Below are 22,794 nucleotides of genomic sequence, written 5' to 3'. Positions count from 1 at the left end.
TGGTAATATATGGGCACCTGAGTGGATCAGTCAGTTAAGTGTCTGTCTGCCTTTGGCTCAGGTCATGATCCCAGAGTCCTGGGATTGAGCCGTGCTTCAGGCTCCCTGCTCAGTGGGGAGCCTGCTTCTCCCTCTCCCTCTGTCTCCCAGCTCTTGCTCTCTCTCTGTCTCAAATAAATGAATAAAATCTTTAAAAATAAAAAAAAATTGGTAATATTTATTTTTATAACTTTTTTTTTTCCATGAAGACTTTTCAGTATAACAGGAAGGAAATCCAAGAAAAAAATTTTGTCCTGGTAGTTAATTCATGTTCACAGACCACTCAGGTCAGTTTTAGGCTGTAATCAGAAATTGCTTCGTTATGTATAAAGATGGTGCAAAGGTGCTGTGATGAATTTTTTTTTTTTTTTTTAGCGAGCACAAGTGGGGGGAGGGGCAGGCAGAGGGAGAAGCAGGCTCCCCACTGAGCAGGGATCCCAATGTGGGGCTCTATCCCAGGACCCTGGGATCATGACCTGAGCCGAAGAAGGACGCCAAACCGACTGAGCCACCCAGGCGCCCCTGAAGAATTGTTTATGACAGCACATTAAACAGATTGTTTTCTTTTGGTTATGTAAAAGTACATTTTTGTAAGGAAAATAAGAGATTGGTAGAAACCATGAATTAATAGTAAACTTCAGGTTGCCTTTTAATAAAGAATTAATGACTCTTTAACTTAAATTCTTTTGGTTAAAGTCAGCAGTGTTGTGGATATCCATGTGTGTATAATGCATGATTTTTCTTAATTTGCAGATCATGAAGACTATGACCCCCAAACTGTGAGGCTGGGAAGTAGATATAGTCATGTTCAAGAAGTCCAAGAACGGCTTAACTTCCTTAGGTTTGTTTTAAACCATCAATGTTGTTCTCTTTAAGACAGATAATGAATGTTTAGTTAATGTGCTGCTATAGAGTTAGGTCTTTGTTAGGTGACCTTTTCGCCTGCCACCTTTTACTTTCCCACATGGAAATCACTACCTAAAAGTCAAAGGACATTTCCCTAAGTGTTTATGATTAAACACTTTTATTGGCTGAGTTTTAACTTTTTGAAGTATTTGAAGAGAGCACATTTTAAGATTTTATATAGACTTTTGTCTTTCGTATTTGTTTTCGCTAAAAATTTTATTTTTAAAGAAATTTGCGTATTTTGATATAACCAGCTGGAGAACTATACTCACCTTAATGGTATCCTAGACAATAAGGAAATGGAGACAAAGGGCTGCTAGCTCAAAACCTCAAAAGAGTGGTTTGCATCCACTGCTGCCTTGTTTATCCTAGCATTGGCTGACAAAGGTGGTCTGAATGTGTGTATAACATTATTCTGATGGGGATGAGGCAAAGAGGTTTATCCCCTTGAGCCATAGCTAAATGTAGTCCAAGGCTCAATTTGAATTTCCTCAATGGTAATTAGCCTTTAATGACTATACACCTAACAGATTTGAAATTGTTAAGAACTTTTGATGAGCGGTTTCTTGTGAATTCAGAAACCACATACTGCAGAAGTGCTATTCAGTGCCTAAGTGTGCTAAGACAAATGTTTAGATTTTCAGTGCTTTGGGAAATCTGTTGCATTTATTATTTTGATATATTGGGATATTTTCTCCTGAGCTAAGTTAATTATGGACTTGTTTATTGAACTGTGTGTCTATTTACTGGGACACATTTACATATAAATAGGTATAGGATTTTAACTTGAGGAAAAACTCTAGCCACCAGATTTTAAGAAATTTGACATTTGTTGAAAATGAAATGTTTTTTTTCTGTGTGTGTTTTGATTTTCAACCGCGTGAATAGAAGGACCTGCCTGTCTAGATCGAAAATTACTGCCATAGTGAGTGACTGTTATTGATCGGTATATGTTGTATCTCTTAGGTTTCCTAGAACCGAAAAATGGTTATGAGTCCTATTATCTTCAAGTTTGAAATCACAGAACCTATTTTACTCCATTCTCTATTATACGTGTCTACATGACCTACAGCAACACACTCAAGAGAAAAGAACCTAACTTTACTTTTTTATTTGGCCTATGTTAAATGCTTTATATTTAATATAGCCATGCAGAAGGCAGGTATTCTCCCCATTTGATTAAAAAGCAAATGGAGATCAGCATGGCTTAAACTAGCTTCTTTGAAATCTCGCAGCCAGTATGGACGCCAGTTGCACCGCTCAACTAGATCTATCTGACTTTTAAGGTCTATGCTCTTTATATTACACAGTGATTTTTGCAAGTCTGTCTTAGAGCCTTAAGGCTTCTAAGGAGCTTTCGCCAAGATTTCTGAACAGGCATTAGAGATTTGATTTCCCATTGCTCCTTTCTTTCCTCCTCCCAACATCAGGGCAGCCCCACTTATAATTTATACATTGGACTTCCAAATGGAACTTTTGCTTGAAGAATTTTTTGCTGTTATATTTAAAAACAAAAACAAACTTTGAAAAACAAATGTATGTTACCACAGAGGACATTTCATATTGTATCTGTAAATTAGAGGTAGCAGGGTTAGGTAGGACTAGGTGCTAGAAACCCTCCTGAAGCTCTGCAATTCTATTAAAATAACAAAAACCGGGGCGCCTGTGTGGCTCAGTCGTTAACCTTTGGCTCAGGTCATGATCCCAGGGTCCTGGGATGGAGCCCCATATCGGGCTCCCTGCTCAGCGGGGAGCCTGCTTCTCCCTCTCCTACTCCCTCTGCTTGTGTTCCCTCTCTCGCTGTCTCTGTCAAATAAATAAAATCTTTAAAAAGTGTCTTTAAAAAAATAAATAACAAAATAAAATAACAAAAACCCTGGGATTGAGATCCCAAAATGCTTGAAGTAATGAGGGAACGCATTGACATGAAATACCTGCACCTTACTCCATAACTGGGCGTGGAGCCATCATTATGTTAGCTAGAAATTCTGTGCTAATTCAGAATAAAGTGAGGTGTTCTCTTTTTCTGTCATTCACAGACAGATCAGGCAGACAGGGTAGGTGGAGGAATTTTAAAAGAAATACAGAGTTAACAGAAGAGACGGTAGCTGTAATGAAATTCACCTTTGTCTTAATAACCAACATTCACAAAACTAAAAAGAGCATCACCGAATAATTGATAAGCATCCTGCTAAATATTGACAGAAAAAGTTTAAATAATACATAGGTTATTCTGTTTAATGCAGCCAGGTACTGAGTTATGCGTATTTGACCATCAGAAAGCATTAAAATTTAAGGAATTTTGAAATGGTTATCTGTAAAAGTCACTTGGAGACTACCTCATTTTCCAATGATGCCATAGAAGCAGAATGGTAAAACTCAACCCATTAAACATAGCTTTGCAATGGCTGGTTTCAAAGACCAAACTGTTTAAGTTCAGGAAACAAATCTTTTATTCAGTTTAGGCCCAGTCACCTAGCCGAGTTCCTGGCACATTGTAGGCATCCAATATGTGCTTGTTAAATGAATGAATACCTAGAATTTTTTTTTTTTTACTACAAGATAAAATTAAGTTTGGTAAAAAATAAGAACTGACATCTTTCTAACTGTAGTTAAAATATAATTGTGATAGATGGATTATTATGACATATACTGGTTGCCTTTCATGATAAAAATTATGTAGATCTAATTGCTCATTTTTTATGTTTTCCAAGATTTTTATTGAAGGATGGCCAACTGTGGCTATGTGCTCCTCAGGCAAAACAGATATGGAAATGCTTAGCAGAGAATGCAGTTTACCTTTGTGATCGTGAAGCCTGCTTTAAGTGGTATTCCAAGTTGATGGGGGATGAACCAGACTTGGATCCTGATATTAATAAAGACTTCTTTGAAAGTAATGTGCTTCAGCTTGATCCTTCCCTGTTAACTGAGAATGGAATGAAATGTTTTGAGCGATTCTTCAAAGCTGTGAATTGTCGAGAAGGAAAACTAGTAGCAAAAAGGAGAGCATATATGATGGATGATTTGGAGTTAATAGGATTAGACTACCTTTGGAGGGTAAGTGAAAAGTAGGAACTTATAGACGTTCTTTCTGATGAAATTTTTCAAATAGCAAAGGGCTACAATTTTGCATATAAATTATATGTGTATGCTGCTCTGATGCTTGTCCCAGAAGGTAGTGATAGTTCATCTTTATCTTATTGGGTCATTTGTCATTAGGTTTTTTTTCTTCTCTCCCTTCCCCCGCTCCCGTCACTGATGATCCTTTCGTCTTGGCTTAGAATCTGTCCTTCCAGATGTGTTTAGAAATACACTGACCATACAGATTTTTCATGCCTCCCCATGGAAGTTACTGTTCTTCCTAAAACAGGACAGAGGAAAAGACTATTTAGAATGGACTGCAAATGTATACTTTAATGGCAGTGTTTTAACTTAGCATGTTTTTAAACACCTGAGGGAGTAAAATATTACCATCTGTTAAATTTTTCCACCTTTTTAGTATTTATATATATATATATGTTCTTTGAGATCAGTTTTTTGTTTTTAGATACTACATACAAATGAAATCATACAGTATTTGTCTTTCCCTAAATTTGTTTTACTTAGCATAATGCCCTCAAGGTCTTTCCATGTTGTGGCAATACAGTATTAATGTATTAATTCTACCTTTAAAAATCTGACCTGTTCACAGCAGTTTATATTGTTTTTTGGATATATTTTTCTGCAAACCATGGACTGTTTACTGTGTCATTCGATTATTCAAACAGCCAGAACCCTTTTTAAAAATAAAAATTTATACAGTACTCCAAAATGTAAAACTAGTTGGAGAAGAGAGATCCTATTGTTTTGTTTTTTTTTCTTTGGGTTTTTGTTTTTTCTGCTCATTCTCCCTGTACTTCCCAGCCTTCCCCCTTCCCAAGCCTACATAGGGGTCAGCCTTAAAACACTTCTTCAACCCCCTAGAGTTCTGCACATAGTTTGAAGACCACCAGTATAATTAGATGAGTGATGAAGATCTATAGAAATGGAGGGGAACATAGTGTAGCTCTTTGTGCTAAACAGTATTTCATTTATATTTTGTTTCTTTTTAAGTAACTTGAATTCCTCCTTCAGTGTCTTACAACTTGGTTACCAAGGTGTTAATTTGTGGGGTTAATACTGGTCAAAGCATATTTTGTTCTTAGTAATATGTGCCTTCCATTCTTAGATTGCTTTATTCAAACAGTTGAGTTTTGCATTTTATTACTGTTTTTCGGTCTGTTTTTTTCCACTTAATTTTACTTGATTTACTTGAATATCAAGTAAATATACCCTCGAATTATTATTGAGTAATGTGTTGAAAATAACAGAGGATATGGTTTGAATTGAAATGTCCAGCTAAAATACTCATGAAAGTTGTTTATACTTGAATCTTTTGAACCTAGGTCGTGATTCAAAGTAATGACGATATTGCCAGCAGAGCTATAGATCTCCTTAAAGAGATATATACAAACCTTGGTCCGAGGCTGCAGGTCAATCAGGTAAGGATTGACATCCACTAAAACTTCGATAAATTAGAATTCTGATTAAAGAACTCTTCGCTGATAAGAATTTTTTCTTCGGTTCTGAATTAACTAAATTGTTTTGTTTCAACTCCCATTAAAAATACACCTAAAAGGGATGTCTGGGTGGCTCAGTCAGTTGAGTGTCCGACTTTTGATCTCAGGTCAGGTCTTGACCTCAGGGTCATGAGTTCAAGCCCTACATTGCTCCCTGTTGAGTGTGGATCCTGCTTTAAAAATAGTATTTATCTAATATATTTGGTCTCTCTTTCCATTATATAAAATGTTATCTAAATGAATCTTGTCTTGATAATTACATGAAGTGATTATTTTGAATATAATTATGGCATGAGATTTTAACTGAATTTCTTTTGATTCTACCACATACTCCGAAGTTCATTTTTTTAATATCGAGTTCATACTTCTTAAGGTACATAACTCTAGCTTCCTTTGACAAAACATAGTATGTTTTATTGTCAGTGTAGATTTTGGTTAAATAATTGAGAGCTATCTTTAATTAGTTGTTGCCATCTTTAATTGAATTAATGTTTTTAAGTGTATTTGTTTTTTTTTTTTTTTTACATTTTAAAGCATCTTGGACTGTCTTTATTTGGCCCATTATTTGTAGGTGGTAATCCATGAAGACTTCATTCAGTCTTGCTTTGATCGTTTGAAAGCCTCTTATGACACGTTGTGTGTTTTGGATGGTGACAAAGACAGTATTAATTGTGCAAGGCAGGAAGCTGTTCGAATGGTTCGAGTATTAACTGTGTTAAGAGAGTACATAAATGAATGTGACAGTGATTATCACGAGGAAAGAACAATTCTACCTATGTCAAGGTTTGTGAATAACTGATCTGCTAATTAATTAATTGGTGTTTTCCTAGACCTTTTTTTCCCAGGATCTAGTTTTTGTTTGTTGTTGTTTTGGTAGGGCATTAAGTCTAGTTTTCTCTTTGTATTCCTTTTTTTTTTTTGGCCATGATTTTAGTACCTGTTAAGTTGCCAAGGATGATAATAAGTTTATTTTGATGCCATTCATTTATACAGTTAATTGCATAGTAAGATTGGAGAATAATTGGAAAACTCTTAAAAGTTGCTTTTGACAGGTAGCTGATATAGCAAGAAATACTTCCAAAAGGCCTACTAACATTTCTGTTAAGTTCGTCTCACCATTGAGTAATTCAAATAGTATTTATAATTTAGAGATGTTTATAGAATGAATGCTATCAGTATTTATTTTAGAAGAGTTCTCATTGCTAACCATGAAATTATATAAAGTTGCTTCTTGAATATAATTTTTAGTTGTTGTATCTTATTACCTATGAGAAGATGTTATCAGGGGCGCCTGGGTGGCTCAGTGAGTTAAGCATCTGCCTTTGGCTCAGGTCATGATCTCAGGGTCCTGAGGTCGAGCCCCGTTTTGGGCTCCCTGCTCAGCAGGGAGTCTGCTTCTCCCTTTGGCTCTCTCCCCATCCCCCACTCTTGCTCTCTCGCTCACTTGCGCTCTCTCTCCTCTCAAATAAATAAAATTTTAAAAAAGATATTAACAAATATTATTTGGGGTGTGAAGTTTGATATTAACAATTTTTCAGAAAAAATTCACATCTTTGCATTTTTGTTAATATTCTCAAGCTAAAGTTTATCTTTCACTTTTAAAAATAGTCTTAGTGAGTTGCACTTTTATGGCATTAAAATAAGTGTTAACTCAGGTCTCTGATTAATTTCTTATAACTAGTCATCTCATTTTCTGCAAGCATAGGTACAAGAATAACAGTGGGAAATGATTGTTGTATTTTCAAGATCACTTAAAATATTTGAAATTAAAAGACAATAAGTTTTTATTTTCAAGATCCTAAAAATAATAAGTATCCTTAACTCACTTTCTCTTGTTTAATAAGAAAATATTCAATATTAAATTCCTATGTTTATTTTCTTTACAAGAAGATACGAAATTCTAACTAGGATTTTTTTTCTCCCCCCCTCCCCTTCCTCAGAGCTTTCCGTGGTAAACACCTCTCTTTTATAGTTCGATTTCCAAACCAGGGCAGACAAGTTGATGACTTGGACGTATGGTCTCATACAAATGATACGATCGGTTCAGTAAGACGATATATTCTCAATCGTATTAAAGCCAATGTAGCTCATACAAAAATCGAGCTCTTTGTGGGCGGTGAACTGATAGATCCTGCAGACGACAGAAAGTTGATTGGACAATTAAACTTAAAAGATAAATCAGTAAGTATCTGTAATTACCAAACTTTACAAGAAGGTCAAACCTGGGGCACCTGGCTGGCTTAGCTGGTTAAGCATCTGCCTTCGGCTCAGGTCATGATCTCAGGGTCCTGGGATCGAGCCCCACATCAGCTCCCTGCTTAACGGGAAGTCTGCTTCTCCCTCTCCCTGCTTGTGCTCTCTCTCTGTCTCTGTCAAATAAATAAAATGTTCTTTAAAAAAAAAAGGAAGAAAGTCAAACCTATTTTTCATTTGACTAGTTAACAATTTATTTAGTAAATATTAATTGAGCATCTGTTATGTGTGAGGCTCTTTATTAGGTATATGGATTATAACAATAAGACTGGCATTATGGTACTTAAAATATAGTAGAAGTTTTGTAAAAATAAAACTCTTTGGTTGTTAGGCAGCACCTACTAATTGTATTTCTAGAAGTATTGCCTATAGTTTTTTTGTTTGTTGGTATGTTACTAACTTCTGTTTTGCATATTTTTCCTTGACTTCGATACTAACTTTGTATGTTATTTTCAGCTAATTACAGCCAAACTTACACAAATAAGTTCCAATATGCCTTCAAGCCCTGATAGTTCTTCTGATTCCTCAACTGGGTCTCCTGGAAACCATGGTAATCATTACAGTGATGGTCCCAATCCAGAAGTGGAAAGCTGTTTACCTGGGGTGGTGAGTAGATGGTTTTGAGCTACTATATGCAGGGCATTATAGAAATACAGTTTGAGAATAAAGAAATACAGTTTGACCTCATATTGACCACCTGCCCCTCCCTTATCCTCCCCCCACCCCACCCCGGGGGTGAGGTAGAAAATTCATGTATATCTTTTATTTTTTTTTATTTTTTTTCCATGTATATCTTTTAACTCCCCAAAACTTAACTACTCATAGCCTAGTGTTAACCAAATGCCTTACTAATAACATAACCAGTTGATGAACACATATTTTGTATGTTGTGTGTATACTTATGTATTTTTACTGTATTATATATTGTATGTATAATATACTGTATTTATTTTTATAATAAAGCTACAGAAAAGAAAATGTTAAAATCATAAGGAAGGAAAAATACATTTATAGTACTGTCTTGTGCTTGTGGGAAAAAATATGTGTGTAAGTGAACCTGTGCAGTTCAAACCCGTGTTGTTGAAGGGCCAGCTGTATATAGACTAGTTCTTTTTTCTTGAGAAGTGTACAATTTAATGTGGCAAAATATCAATTAACTGTATACTTAACCATCAACTTCAGATTAGATCTGAAAGGTGATTTGTAACTTGGTTGAAATTTAAAACATTTCCCTTTAGATACAGTATTTTTAGGTTTCATAAAATTAATCTATTATACAGCTGAATTAAAACTCTTAAAATATATAAACTTAGAAAAATATCACTGTATCTTATATTCGTACCACAGAAATGAATCCTTTCTTCACAACTGTTTCTGTAGGAAAATGTCTGCAATCTTTCTCAAGTTTTCCTTAACATATCTAGTATCTAAAGAAACAGTTATTCCTCCTTCCTTTACCCTCTCCTTCCACCCCTCCCCAAAGGAATTTTAATGGCTGCGATAATAACCAGCCACTCCAGTGTCAGAAGAATTGGCTCCTTACAACATTGGATTAGGAATTTAACTATTTGCAGGCATGACAGCTTTTGGCATATATGGAGTCTAACTTGTACGTATGAGAGAAATAATTTAACAAAATAATAAAAGAGCTGTCACACAGAAATTATTGGAGATAGCTTGGATAATATATTCAGTCTACATCATGAAGGATTTCTACAGGTGGAATGATGGTTAAGACAGGCCATTTTAGAGTAGAAATGACACAAAAGTGTGGAAATTACTTATTTGGCTGTTTTTTTTGGGGGGGCGTGTAATTTATAGGTAAGTGGTTTGTATATTTTGTATTCTAGATAATGTCACTGCATCCCAGATACATCTCTTTCCTTTGGCAAGTTGCAGACTTAGGTAGCAGCCTAAATATGCCTCCTCTTAGAGATGGAGCAAGAGTACTTATGAAACTTATGCCACCAGGTAAGAATTTTTTTATGTGTATAATGCTCATAAAATATACGCTGGACAATAACAGGGTATATTAACAAATTATCTATCTAGATGGAATATCCTTTGTTATATAGACCACATCAGGAGTTGGCAAACTACAGAGCACAGGCCACATTCAGCCCACTGCCTGATTTTGTACAGTCCAGGAGCCAAGGATGGTTTTTACATTCTTAAATTGGGGGAAGAGGGATATCAAGAGAATAATATTTTGTGGTTCATGAAAATTACATGAAACTTATATTTTCATGTCCTAAACAAACTTATTACCGTGTGGCCATGCTCATTCATTTACATTTACTAACTGTGGCTACTTTTGTTTTTAAAACAGGAGAGCTCAGTGGTTGTGGCTGACCACCCTATGGTCTGCAAAACCTTAAATATTTATCTGACCTCTGCACCGTATTATGGGCCATGTGTCATCTGTCGCACTGTTTCTTTTTTTATTCCTTAGAAACAAACACTAACGTGCAGCTTTTTTCTTGTATATGTATAACATATCTGTAAATAATAAACTCATACAACTGTGTCTTTGTCAGTTTTAGATACCTACTGAGTTTCTATCGTAGAGATGAAAACTTAAGTCTTATTCTCACATTCTCCCCATTTTTGCTTAAATTCGTAATCTAAAATTGATGCTAAAATGTAAATTTACATTTCAAGAGTCTGAAAAGTAGTTTGCCTGGATTACTGACAACTTTTTTTACTGGATTTAATACCACCTTTTCGTTTTCTTCATTTTCTGTACACCTATCACTAATTCATCCCATAGATCTTCCAATAACTTCTCAAAATAATTTCCCATTGTTATTTGCATTATATGATCTGTCAGGTTTCACTGTTTTCTGGAGCCTTTCCGCCTCTCATCTGTTGCTCTTTGCCTTCTATACAGCTACTGTTGTGGGACTTCTTTCTTCACCTTTTCCATGGCAGGGGGTCCCTATTCTCAGGTTCTGTGTCTTGGGCCTTTCTTGAAATTTTTTCTCCCCCCCCCCCCCCCCGCCACAAGGATGTCCTCCTTACCCTGCTTGGGCTATAATACCCTAGACTAGGAGCCCTTTCACATACAGTTTAAACAGCACTAATAAAAATAATTTGGATCGGGCGCCTGGGTGGCTCAGTTGGTTAAGCGACTGCCTTCGGCTCAGGTCATGATCCTGGAGTCCCGGGATCGAGTCCCACATCGGGCTCTCTGCTCAGCAGGGAGTCTGCTTCTCCCTCTGACCCTCTTCTCTCTCGTGCTCTCTATCTCTCATTCTCTCTCAAATAAATAAATCTTTAAAAAAATAAATAATTTGGATCTTCAGAGAGAACTTGAACAGCCCACCAGGTAGTTGAACGTGGTTGAAGGCTGCCTTAGCAGATAATAAAAAGACATGAGACCAATAGAAAGTGCTGACTTGGTAATGCTGAGATAACACGGGGACATGGAGCTCCGAGACAGATGGGCTGCAATTAAAGTGGGCCCAGAACAAACACCCAGAGTCCTGAAAGGCTGGGAGTGCACCTCTCAGGATAAGCTCTGTCTGCGTGCAGGTGCTCACTTTTCATTTTTCCTAAGAAGTTAAAAGGGCTTCTTCCTGTACAGCTGCCAGGCCACAGGATTTTTGGTTGGTTGGTTTTGGTTTTTGTTGTTTTTGAAAGTTGCACTTCTTCTGTTATACTGGCACCTTCCACATTATACTTACACCCTTTTATTTGCCTTTTGAATATGAGCTAATTGGGGTTTTAGAAACATGTGTGACAACTTAGTAGACTGTACTTACTTCCCTGAAGTCTAATACTGATAGGTGCTTTCTTTTCTTTTGTTTCCTGCTTGTCTCTTGTTTTTGGAGAGTACCTTTTTTCCTATTATAAACGTATTTTGGGGGCGCCTGGGTGGCTCAATTGTTAAGCGTCTGCCTTCGGCTCAGGTCATGATCCCAGTGTCCTGGGATCGAGCCCCACATCAGGCTCCCTGCTTGGCGGGAAGCCTGCTTCTCCCTCTCCCACTCCCTGTGCTGTGTTCCCTCTCTTGCTGTGTCTCTTTCTGTCAAATAAATAAATAAAATCTTAAAATACATACATACATACATACATGCTTATTTTCGGGACGCCTGGGTGGCTCAGTCGGTTAGGCATCTCCTCCAGCTCAGGTCGTGATCCTGGGGTCCTGGGATCAGATCAAAGCCCGCATTGGGCTCCCTGCTCAATGGAGAATCTGCTGCTCCCTCTGCCTGTTGCTCCCCCTGCTTGTGCTTTCCTCCCCCCTTCAAAATAAGTAAGTAAAATCTTTTTTTAAAAAATAAAAACTTACTTTCTTATTAAATAATTTCAAACTTAACAAAGAACAGTACGATCTCATTTACCCTTCCCCAGATTCAATAGTTCTTACTTAACGTTTTGCTATATTTGTTACATGATTCTGTGGTAAGATTTTTTTTTCCTAACCTTTGGAGAACAAGTTGTAGATACCCTGTCTTTTTATCCCTAAATACCTATTGCTTTCTAAGAACAAGGACATTCTCTTCAAATTACCACGGTATTAATCAAAATTAGAAAATATAGCATTGGGGCGCCTGGGTGGCTCAGTCCTTAAGCGTCTGCCTTCGGCTCAGGTTATGAGCCCAGGGTCCTGGGATCAAGCCCCACATCAGGCTCCCTGCTCAGCGGGAAGTCTGCTTCTCCATGTCCCACTCCCCCTGCTTGTGTTCCTCTCTTGCTGTGTCTCTGTCAAATAAAATCTTTCAAAAGAAAAAGTACAGCACTGATAAATTAATTTATAGAACTTACATTTACTAATTATCTCCATAATGAACCTTAAAACTGTTTTCTTGTTGAGAGTCCAATTCACCTTCTTTACATTGCATGATTCATGTGGTATCTTTAATCTGGAACGGTTCCTCAGTCTTTGACTTTTATGACTCTGATGGTTTTGAAAAGTGCACAGATCAGTTGTGGTGTTAAATGTGTCTCCTTAGCTTTTGTCTGTTTCCTGATGTTATATACAGGTTGTACTTTTTTTTTTTTTTCCAGAATACCACTTATGTGATGCTCTTTCTCAGAGCATTATACCAGGAGGCACATGTCAGTTTGTCCTTCATTGGTGATACTATCCCGGATCACATAATTGATGTCTGCCAGATTTCTCCTCTGCAAAGTTACTTTTCCTTTTTTGGAGAGACGTTTTGAGACCCTGTAACTCTTTCCTCATCAAACTTTTACTTACTGATTTTACCATTCGTTGTGATTATTGCTTGAATCCATTTTTTCTGTAATGGTTGCAAAATGGTGATTTTATTTAACTTGATCATTCTACATTTACTGGTTGGCAACCCTATTTGTGATGTGTTATATGGCACAAGATGTTTAAAGCTCATCTAGTACTTTTATCCTAGCCCTAGAATCAGCCATTACTCCTTTCAGTGAGAGGTTATTTAGAAACCAGAAACTTACTAGTACTGGGGTGTCTTGTTTCCAGGCCTTTTCATTAAACTGAGGAAGTAATACACATCTATATCAATTTCTGTATCTGTCTCTGTTAGAAAAAACAAACATGGGTTCATACTGGTACTACTACAGCTTCTTCGTCTTTCTCAGTTTGATATTTGTATCTATAAATTAGTGGGAAATCTTCCCAACTTCATTGATTTATTGTTGGTGCGGGGTGGGGGGGGTGACTTGCTTCTTATGCAGACTTCAGCCACTCTTGTTAGGTCTTTGATTCATCTCTACTTTCCCAAGTACCTATTGTTTTCATATCCTTAGCTTTTCTAGGATTCAGTGGGGCATTAACTTAATAAGTAGCCTCTCACCCACCCCCTCCACCCTCTTAACTAACCCCACAGGTGCTTCTTGGTTCATCTAAGCCAGCTGTCTTCCATCCCCTCTATACCTTCGGTAATTGGCTTACATCTTTCTAGTGTTTCTTCATCTCCTATTTGTATGTCCCTTTGAGTTTATAATATTTTATAATAAGTTATTCTCATTGTAGTGGGGTTTGTGGGTGCGTTGCTGATAAATAACAGTTCAATAATTGGCCCAGATAATTTTTAAGACTGTGTTTCCATTATCTCCTTTTTCTAAAGCAAACACCATATTGGCATTTCCCATCTTGTTTTCTGTTTAATGTGGGACAGAATCAGTTCAGGTATTTCTCTCAACCATTTAATTTAATCCTTATCCTTTACCTGTTGTACTGTTTAGAATTTGTATTGTTTTATTTACTGGTGTTTGAGTAACAGTTGTTTTTGCTTTATGCAGAGTCTACCTTCACAACATAATTTAAAACACAAACCCACTTCAGAATCACTGATCTTGTGATTTGAGTATAATGCCACTACATGGTGGGAGTGAGCTTTTGCCAGAAGTTCAGGCAGGAAACCTAAAAGTGCTTTTTTCATATTTTATGTGATGAAAGTATAGTACCTAAATTTGAAATAGCCAACATTGAAAAAGCCAGTAGTGATCATATTACAGTAGACACATCACAGGCTTTGGACTCAAATGGACTTGAGTGAACTCAGGTTCTGATTCTAGTTGTTATTCCATGCCTTAGACATGTTTTCTTAATTTTTCAGAACTTCCTTATCTATAAAACTGGGCTAATAACTATTTCATGGAATTGCAGGGATTACAAGGGTAATTCATTCATACGTCTATGGAAAACCCCAGCCTAATGACTGGTATTTAATGAATATTCAACAAATGTTAACCTCCTCCCTGTCACTGTGGTTGCCTCATGCATGCACACACACATACACATTCATTATCTCTCTCCCTCCTTCCCTCTAAGAAAGGAAGCAGGGACTCTAAGGAATTCTGTTTCTGGCTGTGTTACTTTTGGGTAATCATTTAATGTTTGTGCATGCTTGCATATATTTTAAACTGGGAGAAAACCAAGATGGAATGAGTAGCTTTTTTTTTTTTTTTCTAGTCATTGACTTTACCCTCTCTTAGTTCTTTCTGAACCTGCCTGAAGTCAGGTGCCTCTATTATGAGTTGCTGTTAAACTTGGAACATCTCCAATCTTCTCTGTAGGTAATTTAATCTCTTGTAATTTAGACTGTGCTCTCTGTGTGCACCAGGAAAACAGATTCTTCTTGATACTGCGTGATTAAAACGTATACTGCTTTACCAAGCAGACTGAGTTGCTTTTCCTCTTCAGCGCTTCCACTTTTTTAAAGATTTTATTTATTTGAGAGAGCGCAGGAGTGGGGGCGGAGCAGAGGGAGAGGGAGAAGCAGACTCTCCGCCGAGTGGGGAGCCCAATGCACAGTTCAGTCCCAGGACCCTGCGGTCATGACAGCCTAAAGCAGACGCCCAATCGACTAAGCCACCCAGGTGCCCCTACTTAGAATATTTTTAAACCAATAAGACATTCTCAAATACAGCCTATGAATTGGTTGGTTTTTAGAGAATAATTTGGTGTTGTATGTTAGAAGTCTTGGACCTTGGTGGTTCTTTCTGCTTGCAGGATTTTTTCCTGATGAAATAAATAATTGCAAAGATTAGCTGTTAGGATCTTCAGTATAAAAAAATACTGGGAAAAAACCCTAAATGCCCAATGATAGAGATTAAACTGGTAAAATGACATAATGTCATTTTAATCACCAATTAAAAATAATACAGGGGATGAATATTTAATGACCTGAGAAGCTGTTCACAAATATTTGATTATAAGAACTCAATATTTTAGTTACATTATCTGTCACTGTCCCTTCAGAATAGGGAAAACCAATTTTAATACAAACTGAAGATTTTGTTTTTAAGATTTTTTTATTTTGTTTTTAATCTTTATACCCAATGTTGGGGCTCGAACTCACAACCCCAAAATGAAGAGTCACATGCTCCACCAACTGAGTCAGCCAGGCATCCCACAAACTGAAGATTTTTTGATAAGATAAAATTAGCTTGCCGTACGGAAATTATAGTAATTTTCAGTTATCTTTATTCTTAATAAAAGCTTTTAATTTTTTTAAAGCAATCTTATTTATCAAGTGGTATTTTAATCAGTGCATTTACCTTGGAAATAATTTGATAATAGTACTACCTAAAGTTGATTGATTATTCTTAAGTTTGAATGTTTAGTAACTAATGCTAAGTTGTATCATGGGGTTTGTTGTTTTTAAACTCTTCACTGTGATTTAAAAGAAAGGTGGGGGTGCCTGGGTGGCTCAGTCGGTTAGGCGTCCAGCTCTTGATTTTGGCTCAGTCATGATACCGAGTTCCACATGGGGCTCCACACTCAGCAGAGTCTGCTTGAGATTCTCTGGCCACCCCCCCCACCCCCCAATAAATGAAATCTTTAAAAAAGAAAGTAACAAACAAGCAAACTAGTGTTCTAATACCATGGGAGGGGGAAACCCTGTGCTTACTTTGAGGTAAATATTAATCACTATAGGTTTCTCCTACTCAAAAGTAGAGTGTTGCTATGAAACCTTTTGTAAGCCAAAATGGTGTAAAGCAAAGAAGCAGTTACCATTAGTTTATATGGAAAATTTTTTGAGTGTTCCCACACCCAAAAAGTAACCTCTTAGGCTTTTCTGATACCTTAGGACAAATCTTGTTGTAATGGCTGCACAAAATAAGAAAAACACAGGGGCGCCTGGGTGGCTCAGTTGGTTAAGCGACTGCCTTCGGCTCAGGTCATGATCCTGGAGTCCCAGGATCGAGTCCCACATCGGGCTCCCTGCTCAGCAGGGAGTCAGCTCTCCCTCCGACCCTCTTCCCTCTCGTGCTCTCTGTCTCTCATTCTCTCTCTCTCAAAAAAATAAATAAAATCTTAAAAAAAAAAAAAAATAAGAAAAACACAGATGCTCACAGAGGCAGTCTGAAACTCTGGTGGCCTGTTGCTGAGTGTTATTCCCAGGGAAGGAGCTTTGCGGGGCTACTTAACGCTGCTTAGGGTGCACACTCTTAAACAGCTTTCTGCAAAACAAACACTGGATTCTGTTTTTGCCTCTTTTCATAAAAGTGATCATCCTCTTTGGATTTCTTGTGGCTAATGAAAACAGGTGCTAATGCAGGTCTTTCATGACGGTCTGCCTATATTCCTTTTTTTTTTCTTCGCCATCTTTCCTTTTAAAATTCCGTTTCTAAGGTACCACTAAGCTCTTTTCATTAAAATAAAACAGTTAATGCATAGTGTCATGAAGGTGAACAATAGAGAAGTTGGAAGGAAGAGCTTCTAATTTTTTCTCTTCTGTTATTTTCAATAAGAATAACTTCTTTTTGGGGGCGCCTGGGTGGCTCAGTTGTTAAGTGTCTGTCTTCGGCTCAGGTCATGATCCCAGGGTTCTGGGATCGAGCCCCACATCAGGCTCCCTGCTCCTCCCTCTCCCACTCCCCCTGCTTGTGTTCCCTCTCTCGCTGTCTCTCTCTCTGTCAAAAAATAAATAAAATCTTTAAAAAAAAAAAAAAACCTCATTTGAAATACTTGAACCCAGTGGCCTTTAAAAAAAAAAAAGACTTCTTTTTGAAGTGTACTGTATTTTTTAGGTTTCTAGTGGCTGTGGAGGCACGTTGATTTGAGGTCTCTGACTAGGTGAATACTGTCTCCTTCATGTTTGGGTTGACTGATTAGGAAGTACTGGTTGGTTGTAATTTCTTTTTTCTTTTTTTTTTTTAATGTTATGTTAATCACCATACATTACATCATTAGTTTTTGATGTAGTGTTCCATGATTCATTATTTGCATATATCTTTTTTTTTTAAATCCAGATCCGGCTATTTTTCATGACGTATGAGCCTCTAACTCAATTGATAGACCATATTGAAGTAGTCTTCAAAGTATCAAAAGTGAAATACTATGAATGCATGGATTATGTTGTGTTTTAGACTGTGTCTCCTGTTTTCTTACAGATAGCACAACAATAGAAAAATTAAGAGCTATTTGTTTAGACCACGCCAAACTTGGAGAAAGCAGCCTTAGTCCATCTCTTGACTCGCTTTTCTTTGGTCCTTCAGCCTCACAAGTGCTATACCTAACAGAGGTTGGTTTTTTCCCTTTTGAATTTATTTCATGTTCTTTGAACTTGACCTTTTTTTATATGATAATGTGAAGAACATGGATAAAATTTATAATTGAAATTTTTTTAAATGGTCAAGAATTTCTTAGCAATGATGATAGGGAAAATAAAAGTTCTCTTTTTAAACCCTTTTAATACGGTCTTTTTCTTTTTTCCAGGTAGTCTATGCCTTGTTAATGCCTGCTGGTGCACCTCTGGCTGATGATTCCTCTGATTTTCAATTTCACTTCTTGAAAAGTGGTGGCCTACCCCTTGTCCTGAGCATGCTAACCAGAAATAACTTCCTACCAAATGCAGATATGGAAACTCGAAGGGGTGCTTACCTCAATGCTCTTAAAATAGCCAAACTGTTGCTAACTGCCATTGGCTATGGCCATGTTCGAGCTGTAGCAGAAGCTTGTCAGCCAGGTGTAGAAGGCGTGAATCCCATGACATCGGTAATACACTTTTTAAAAATGTCTTATTTATATTAATGGTAATTTTTTAAAGTTTGATTTCAGAGTTGATTCAGAATGTTTCAAATTCCCTTCCAGTGGTATCTTATTTCAGAGGTTTTTCGTCTATTAAATTCGTGTGAAAAGTGAAAATGCTTTTTACTGGCTGTACTCTTAAGAGGACAATTGCTCCCTACTCCTTTAAATCCTGTTTGGCTTTCAGTTATTTTAAACCTGATAAAAACTCCATATGAATCTCTTATTAACTTGTACCTGGCAGATACATGAAGATACAGGTGGTAATAGGAAAGTTGTAATTGACTTTAGCCTGCTACCAATCTCTCTTCCCACCTTGATAGGCTTAACCTCCAGTTCTGAGCTTATTCCGCCAACTCTGGACTCTGTCTTCGCTTTGGTGGCATCCTTAATCCATCTCACCAAAAGTTCTCAAGACATGCCATAATTCAGTGTCTACTTACGAGAGGTCAAACTATACACTTAATTCTGACTAAAATTTGAGGTTTTCTATATTCATCACAAGTGATGGTTTACTAAGTTTACCAATAGAAGATAAAAGCTTCGGGAATATACATTCTATTTTTTATAAGTGGCTTAGGTCTTAATCAGGGAATTGGGAGTGTTGATTAGATATGTGATACATTAAATATGTGATATGGAATACCGCATATATTGTCATAATAGCAAATGTCAATAGCTGTGACTGAAATGCCTTAATGTTTCTCCTTTTCAAAGAAGAAAATGATGAGCAGGGGAAATGGGAGCAGGTTCTGCCCAGAAGCACACATGTAAGAGGCGTGGAGTAATTCATTGAGTCTTTAGATAGAGTTGGAATCATCACTTCAGTTTATCACTTATGTCTGCAAGTTACACTGTGGCCACATGTAGAGACACAAGTTGAATTGATCTAGAATGGGTATTTGCAGAGGGACATGTAGCACCTTGTTGCACAAGGAAAAGTAGAGACCCACATTGTTGGCAATATGGACTGCTTTTTGTGTAAGTCATCGCAGTTCTCCAGTGTATATATATGGAACAGAGGTCATTTTGAGCTAGTGGTGATGGGTGGGGAGCAAGTGGTTGGGTCTGGTTCTGTACAAATTACTTACTTCAAGCAAAATGGTGGTTTTTTTCAGGTCAACCAAGTTACTCATGATCAAGCCGTGGTGCTACAAAGTGCCCTTCAGAGCATTCCTAATCCATCATCAGAATGCATGCTTAGAAATGTGTCCATTCGTCTTGCTCAGCAAATATCTGATGAGGTTAGTATTAAACTTTTTAAGCTGTGAAATCCTGCAAGGTCTGGTTCTGTGTTTGACCTCTATTTAAGTAATTCTTACCACGATTTAAGGCTGAATTTTCCTAAGGCCCATTCACTCTAATCACTCTCTCAGTCTAGAGTTCCCTTAACATGAATTTTATCTAATATTAACGTTAGTACTTTCCATTTTGAATCATCTTTTTGTACAGTAAACAGCGTCCTTTAAAAGTATATAATTCAGTCTTCACAAATGCAGGTATGTATGAAACCACCACCATAATCAAGACATAGAACATTTCCATCACTCTGTATATCCCTTTGCAGTCCCTTCCCTCTACGCCAGGTAACCAGTGATCTTTTGTCACTATAGAATAGTTTTCATTTTCTAGAATTTTATACAGGTGGAATTCTACAGTGTGTGTTCTTTTATGTCTAGCTTCTCCCACTCCGAATAACGACATTGAGAATTATCTGTGTTGTGTAGACCATTAGTCCATTCCTGTTTGCTGCTGAGTAGTATCCCATTATGAATATTCTACATCCATACACTTGGCAATGGACATGTGGATTGTTTTCCTTTTCTGGCTGTGGATAAAGCTGCTATGACCATTCTATACAAGTGTTTGTGTGGACTTGGTTTTCATTTTTTATGGGTAAAAAAATGAGTAGAATGGTGGTGGGATCATCTTTGTAGTCTTTTTTAAGATGCTTCTGAAAGTAGTAATATAGGGCCAGTTAATAACTTGGAGAGCATACTTTGTCGTATTGCTGTTAAATGAAAAAAAGGGACAAAAGCAATTTGGGAACCTAAAGATAATAGTACTGCTTCACAGCCATTCCTATTTCTTTTACAAGGAGAAACGTTTTTTTCCAGTTATTATTTTATTCTCATATGCTATCAAATCATTTTTATTATTCATTGTCTTGCAGGCTTCAAGATACATGCCTGATATCTGTGTAATTAGAGCTATTCAGAAAATCATCTGGGCATCAGGATGTGGGGCATTACAGCTAGTATTTAGCCCAAATGAAGAAATCACTAAAATTTATGAGAAGGTAAGAACTATCTCAGAAATAATTTCCTTTTAAATTAATGTTTGGGGCGCCTGGGTGGCTTAGTCATTTAGCGTCTGCCTTCGGCTCAGGTCGTGATCCCAGGGTCCTGGGATCGAGCGCCACATCGGGCTCCCTGCTCCGCGGAGAGTCTGCTTCTCCCTCTCCCACTCCCCCAGCTTGTGTTGCGTCTCTTGCTGTGTCTCTCTCTGTCAAATAAATAAAATCTTTTTAAAAGTCAGTCAATTAATTAATGTTTAATTGTGTGTGAGGCTGAATCCTTACATCTGCTATCTTTAAAAATCCAATCATTTGCATCTTCATGGTTGAAAATTAAATGGTAGCTATAGGTAAGATGAGAATACAGTAAAATTTTACTTGTGAAGGGAAGTACTTCCGAATCCTGCCATAAAGCTGCTTTTTCATATATGAAATGATGTTTTTCTGCTTCTCACTAGAGTCATTTATGATCTCCTACTGAATTTGCTTTTTCCTATTCTCTCCATTCTTTTTCTTCATCATCTTTCTGTCCTATGTAAATTTTGGTTTAGTTAACTTTCAGCTGTGGTGTCCTGGCATTTAAATATTTTTGTCTTTTAAAGCAGTCAAAGGTAGAAAGAATGTCAGCCAATTAGGTATCATCTCTGACCTTCCCTTAGATGAAGCAAATTATGTATAGACATGAGGCTGTGTTTGACTCTTTCATTTCCTGTTATATGTACTTGCCCCTCATAATCACTGCTAAATACTTAGAAAAGAAAATTAAATTTGTAGGAACTTTTGGGCTTAGTAGAGCTTCCTTTTTATGTCCAACATAACCTGTTGAAAAACCCTGTTTTTCCTAGGATACATTTTAGAGTCCTGTAGTGTCTATCTGGTACAGGTCCTGGACATTCAACTAGTATTTTTTTTTTTTAAGATTTTATTTATTTATTAGCATGAGTGGCGGGGGGGAGCGGCAGGAGGGGAGAGAGCAAAGCAGACTCTCCACCAAGCACAGAACCTGACACAGGGCTCAATCCCAGGACCCCGAGATCTTGACCTGAGCTGAACTTAACCAACTGAGCCACCCAGGTGCCCCCATTCAGATAGTATTTGAATGCTTGTTCTTTTTTAGGCATGTATTGTAATCATCACTTTTTTATGAAGTCAGATTAGAATTTATTAGCTACCTACCCAAGCATGTTTTGGGTTGTAAAACCTTCCGTAAAACCTTCCTGAACAATTGTCTAAGAAAACTGCTTTAGAATAAAATGGCACTGTAGGTACGCTATATTTTGGAACTAGTCATAAGTTCCGAACTCTGCAGTGCTAGAGTGGTCCTTAAGAAAGGAATGATTGTTGGCTTCAGAAGATCCCTAGGAGCTCCCTAGGAGCCTGAAGGACAAAGAAACAGGTGGTATTCTCAGTGTGCTCCTTCATCGCTCCTTGGGATGTAGCAAAATACTGGAATTTAAGACTTCATTGTCTGGTTTAATCATTTCCATACTATTCTTAAACGGGTCTCAAGATGCAGGTAGAGAGGCTGAGGCCAAATGGTTTAAATGATCTGTAAGTTTTAAGCACTAACTTGAAGTTGTACAAGATTTTTCTTAAATGCATCTCTAGGTAATTTGCCTCTGACCATAATTTTACAGACCAATGCAGGCAATGAGCCAGACTTGGAAGATGAACAAGTTTGCTGTGAAGCATTGGAAGTGATGACGTTATGTTTTGCCTTGATTCCGACAGCCTTGGATGCTCTTAGCAAAGAAAAGGCTTGGCAGACATTCATTATTGACTTACTGTTGCACTGTCACAGCAAGTAAGTATCTTTTTTAATTATAAGAAACTTGATCTTTTGTTATGCAGAAATGAATTTATGCTGGCAGAATTTATCCCAGAAATCAAGTGTTTGTTGTCTCTGTAGCATGACAATAGGAAAATTTCCTTTAACCACGTTTTGCCTAGGCCTAACTTTGGTTTTAGTCTCTGCAAAATGGCAACATTAAATCTCAAAGTAAAATTAATTTTTTTTCTAATTTCAGAACTTAGTTTCACCTAAGAGATCTATAGTTTAGCACATGTTTAAAATCTGGTTTACAGGTTTCAGTTAAACAGGACATTCGCCTCCTGTCTTGGATATGTAGATGCCAAGGTTTTTTTTTTTTTGGTTGGTTTGTTTCAAGAGATTGTTAATTCAGTATGAAATTCACAAATCAGGGTTATGGTGAGAACTTTTGCAT

At 37.1% G+C, this 22,794-nt stretch overlaps 1 protein-coding gene across 5 annotated transcripts in view; it reads left to right on the top strand.

Moving 5' to 3' along the window:
• The window catches only part of USP9X (ubiquitin specific peptidase 9 X-linked), a 156,911-nt gene that overhangs the window by 92,856 nt on the left and 41,261 nt on the right, over positions 1-22,794 (top strand). For all 5 annotated transcript variants that reach the window (XM_028113337.2, XM_028113338.2, XM_028113336.2 and 2 more), the window contains exons 15-26: positions 793-880; positions 3,660-4,002; positions 5,370-5,465; positions 6,115-6,326; positions 7,484-7,724; positions 8,253-8,402; positions 9,647-9,767; positions 17,637-17,767; positions 17,962-18,240; positions 19,392-19,517; positions 20,447-20,572; positions 22,207-22,373. In XM_028113337.2, coding sequence (XP_027969138.1) covers positions 793-880; positions 3,660-4,002; positions 5,370-5,465; positions 6,115-6,326; positions 7,484-7,724; positions 8,253-8,402; positions 9,647-9,767; positions 17,637-17,767; positions 17,962-18,240; positions 19,392-19,517; positions 20,447-20,572; positions 22,207-22,373 — 2,080 coding nt within the window. The remainder of the gene's footprint in view (positions 1-792; positions 881-3,659; positions 4,003-5,369; positions 5,466-6,114; positions 6,327-7,483; positions 7,725-8,252; positions 8,403-9,646; positions 9,768-17,636; positions 17,768-17,961; positions 18,241-19,391; positions 19,518-20,446; positions 20,573-22,206; positions 22,374-22,794) is intronic.

Source organism: Eumetopias jubatus, unplaced genomic scaffold (genome assembly GCF_037043125.1).
Source record: "Eumetopias jubatus isolate StellerSeaLion01/CBP00866 unplaced genomic scaffold, mEumJub1_p1.0 scaffold_11, whole genome shotgun sequence".
NCBI lineage: Eukaryota > Metazoa > Chordata > Mammalia > Carnivora > Otariidae > Eumetopias > Eumetopias jubatus.
This window is presented reverse-complemented; position numbering and strand designations above follow the sequence as displayed.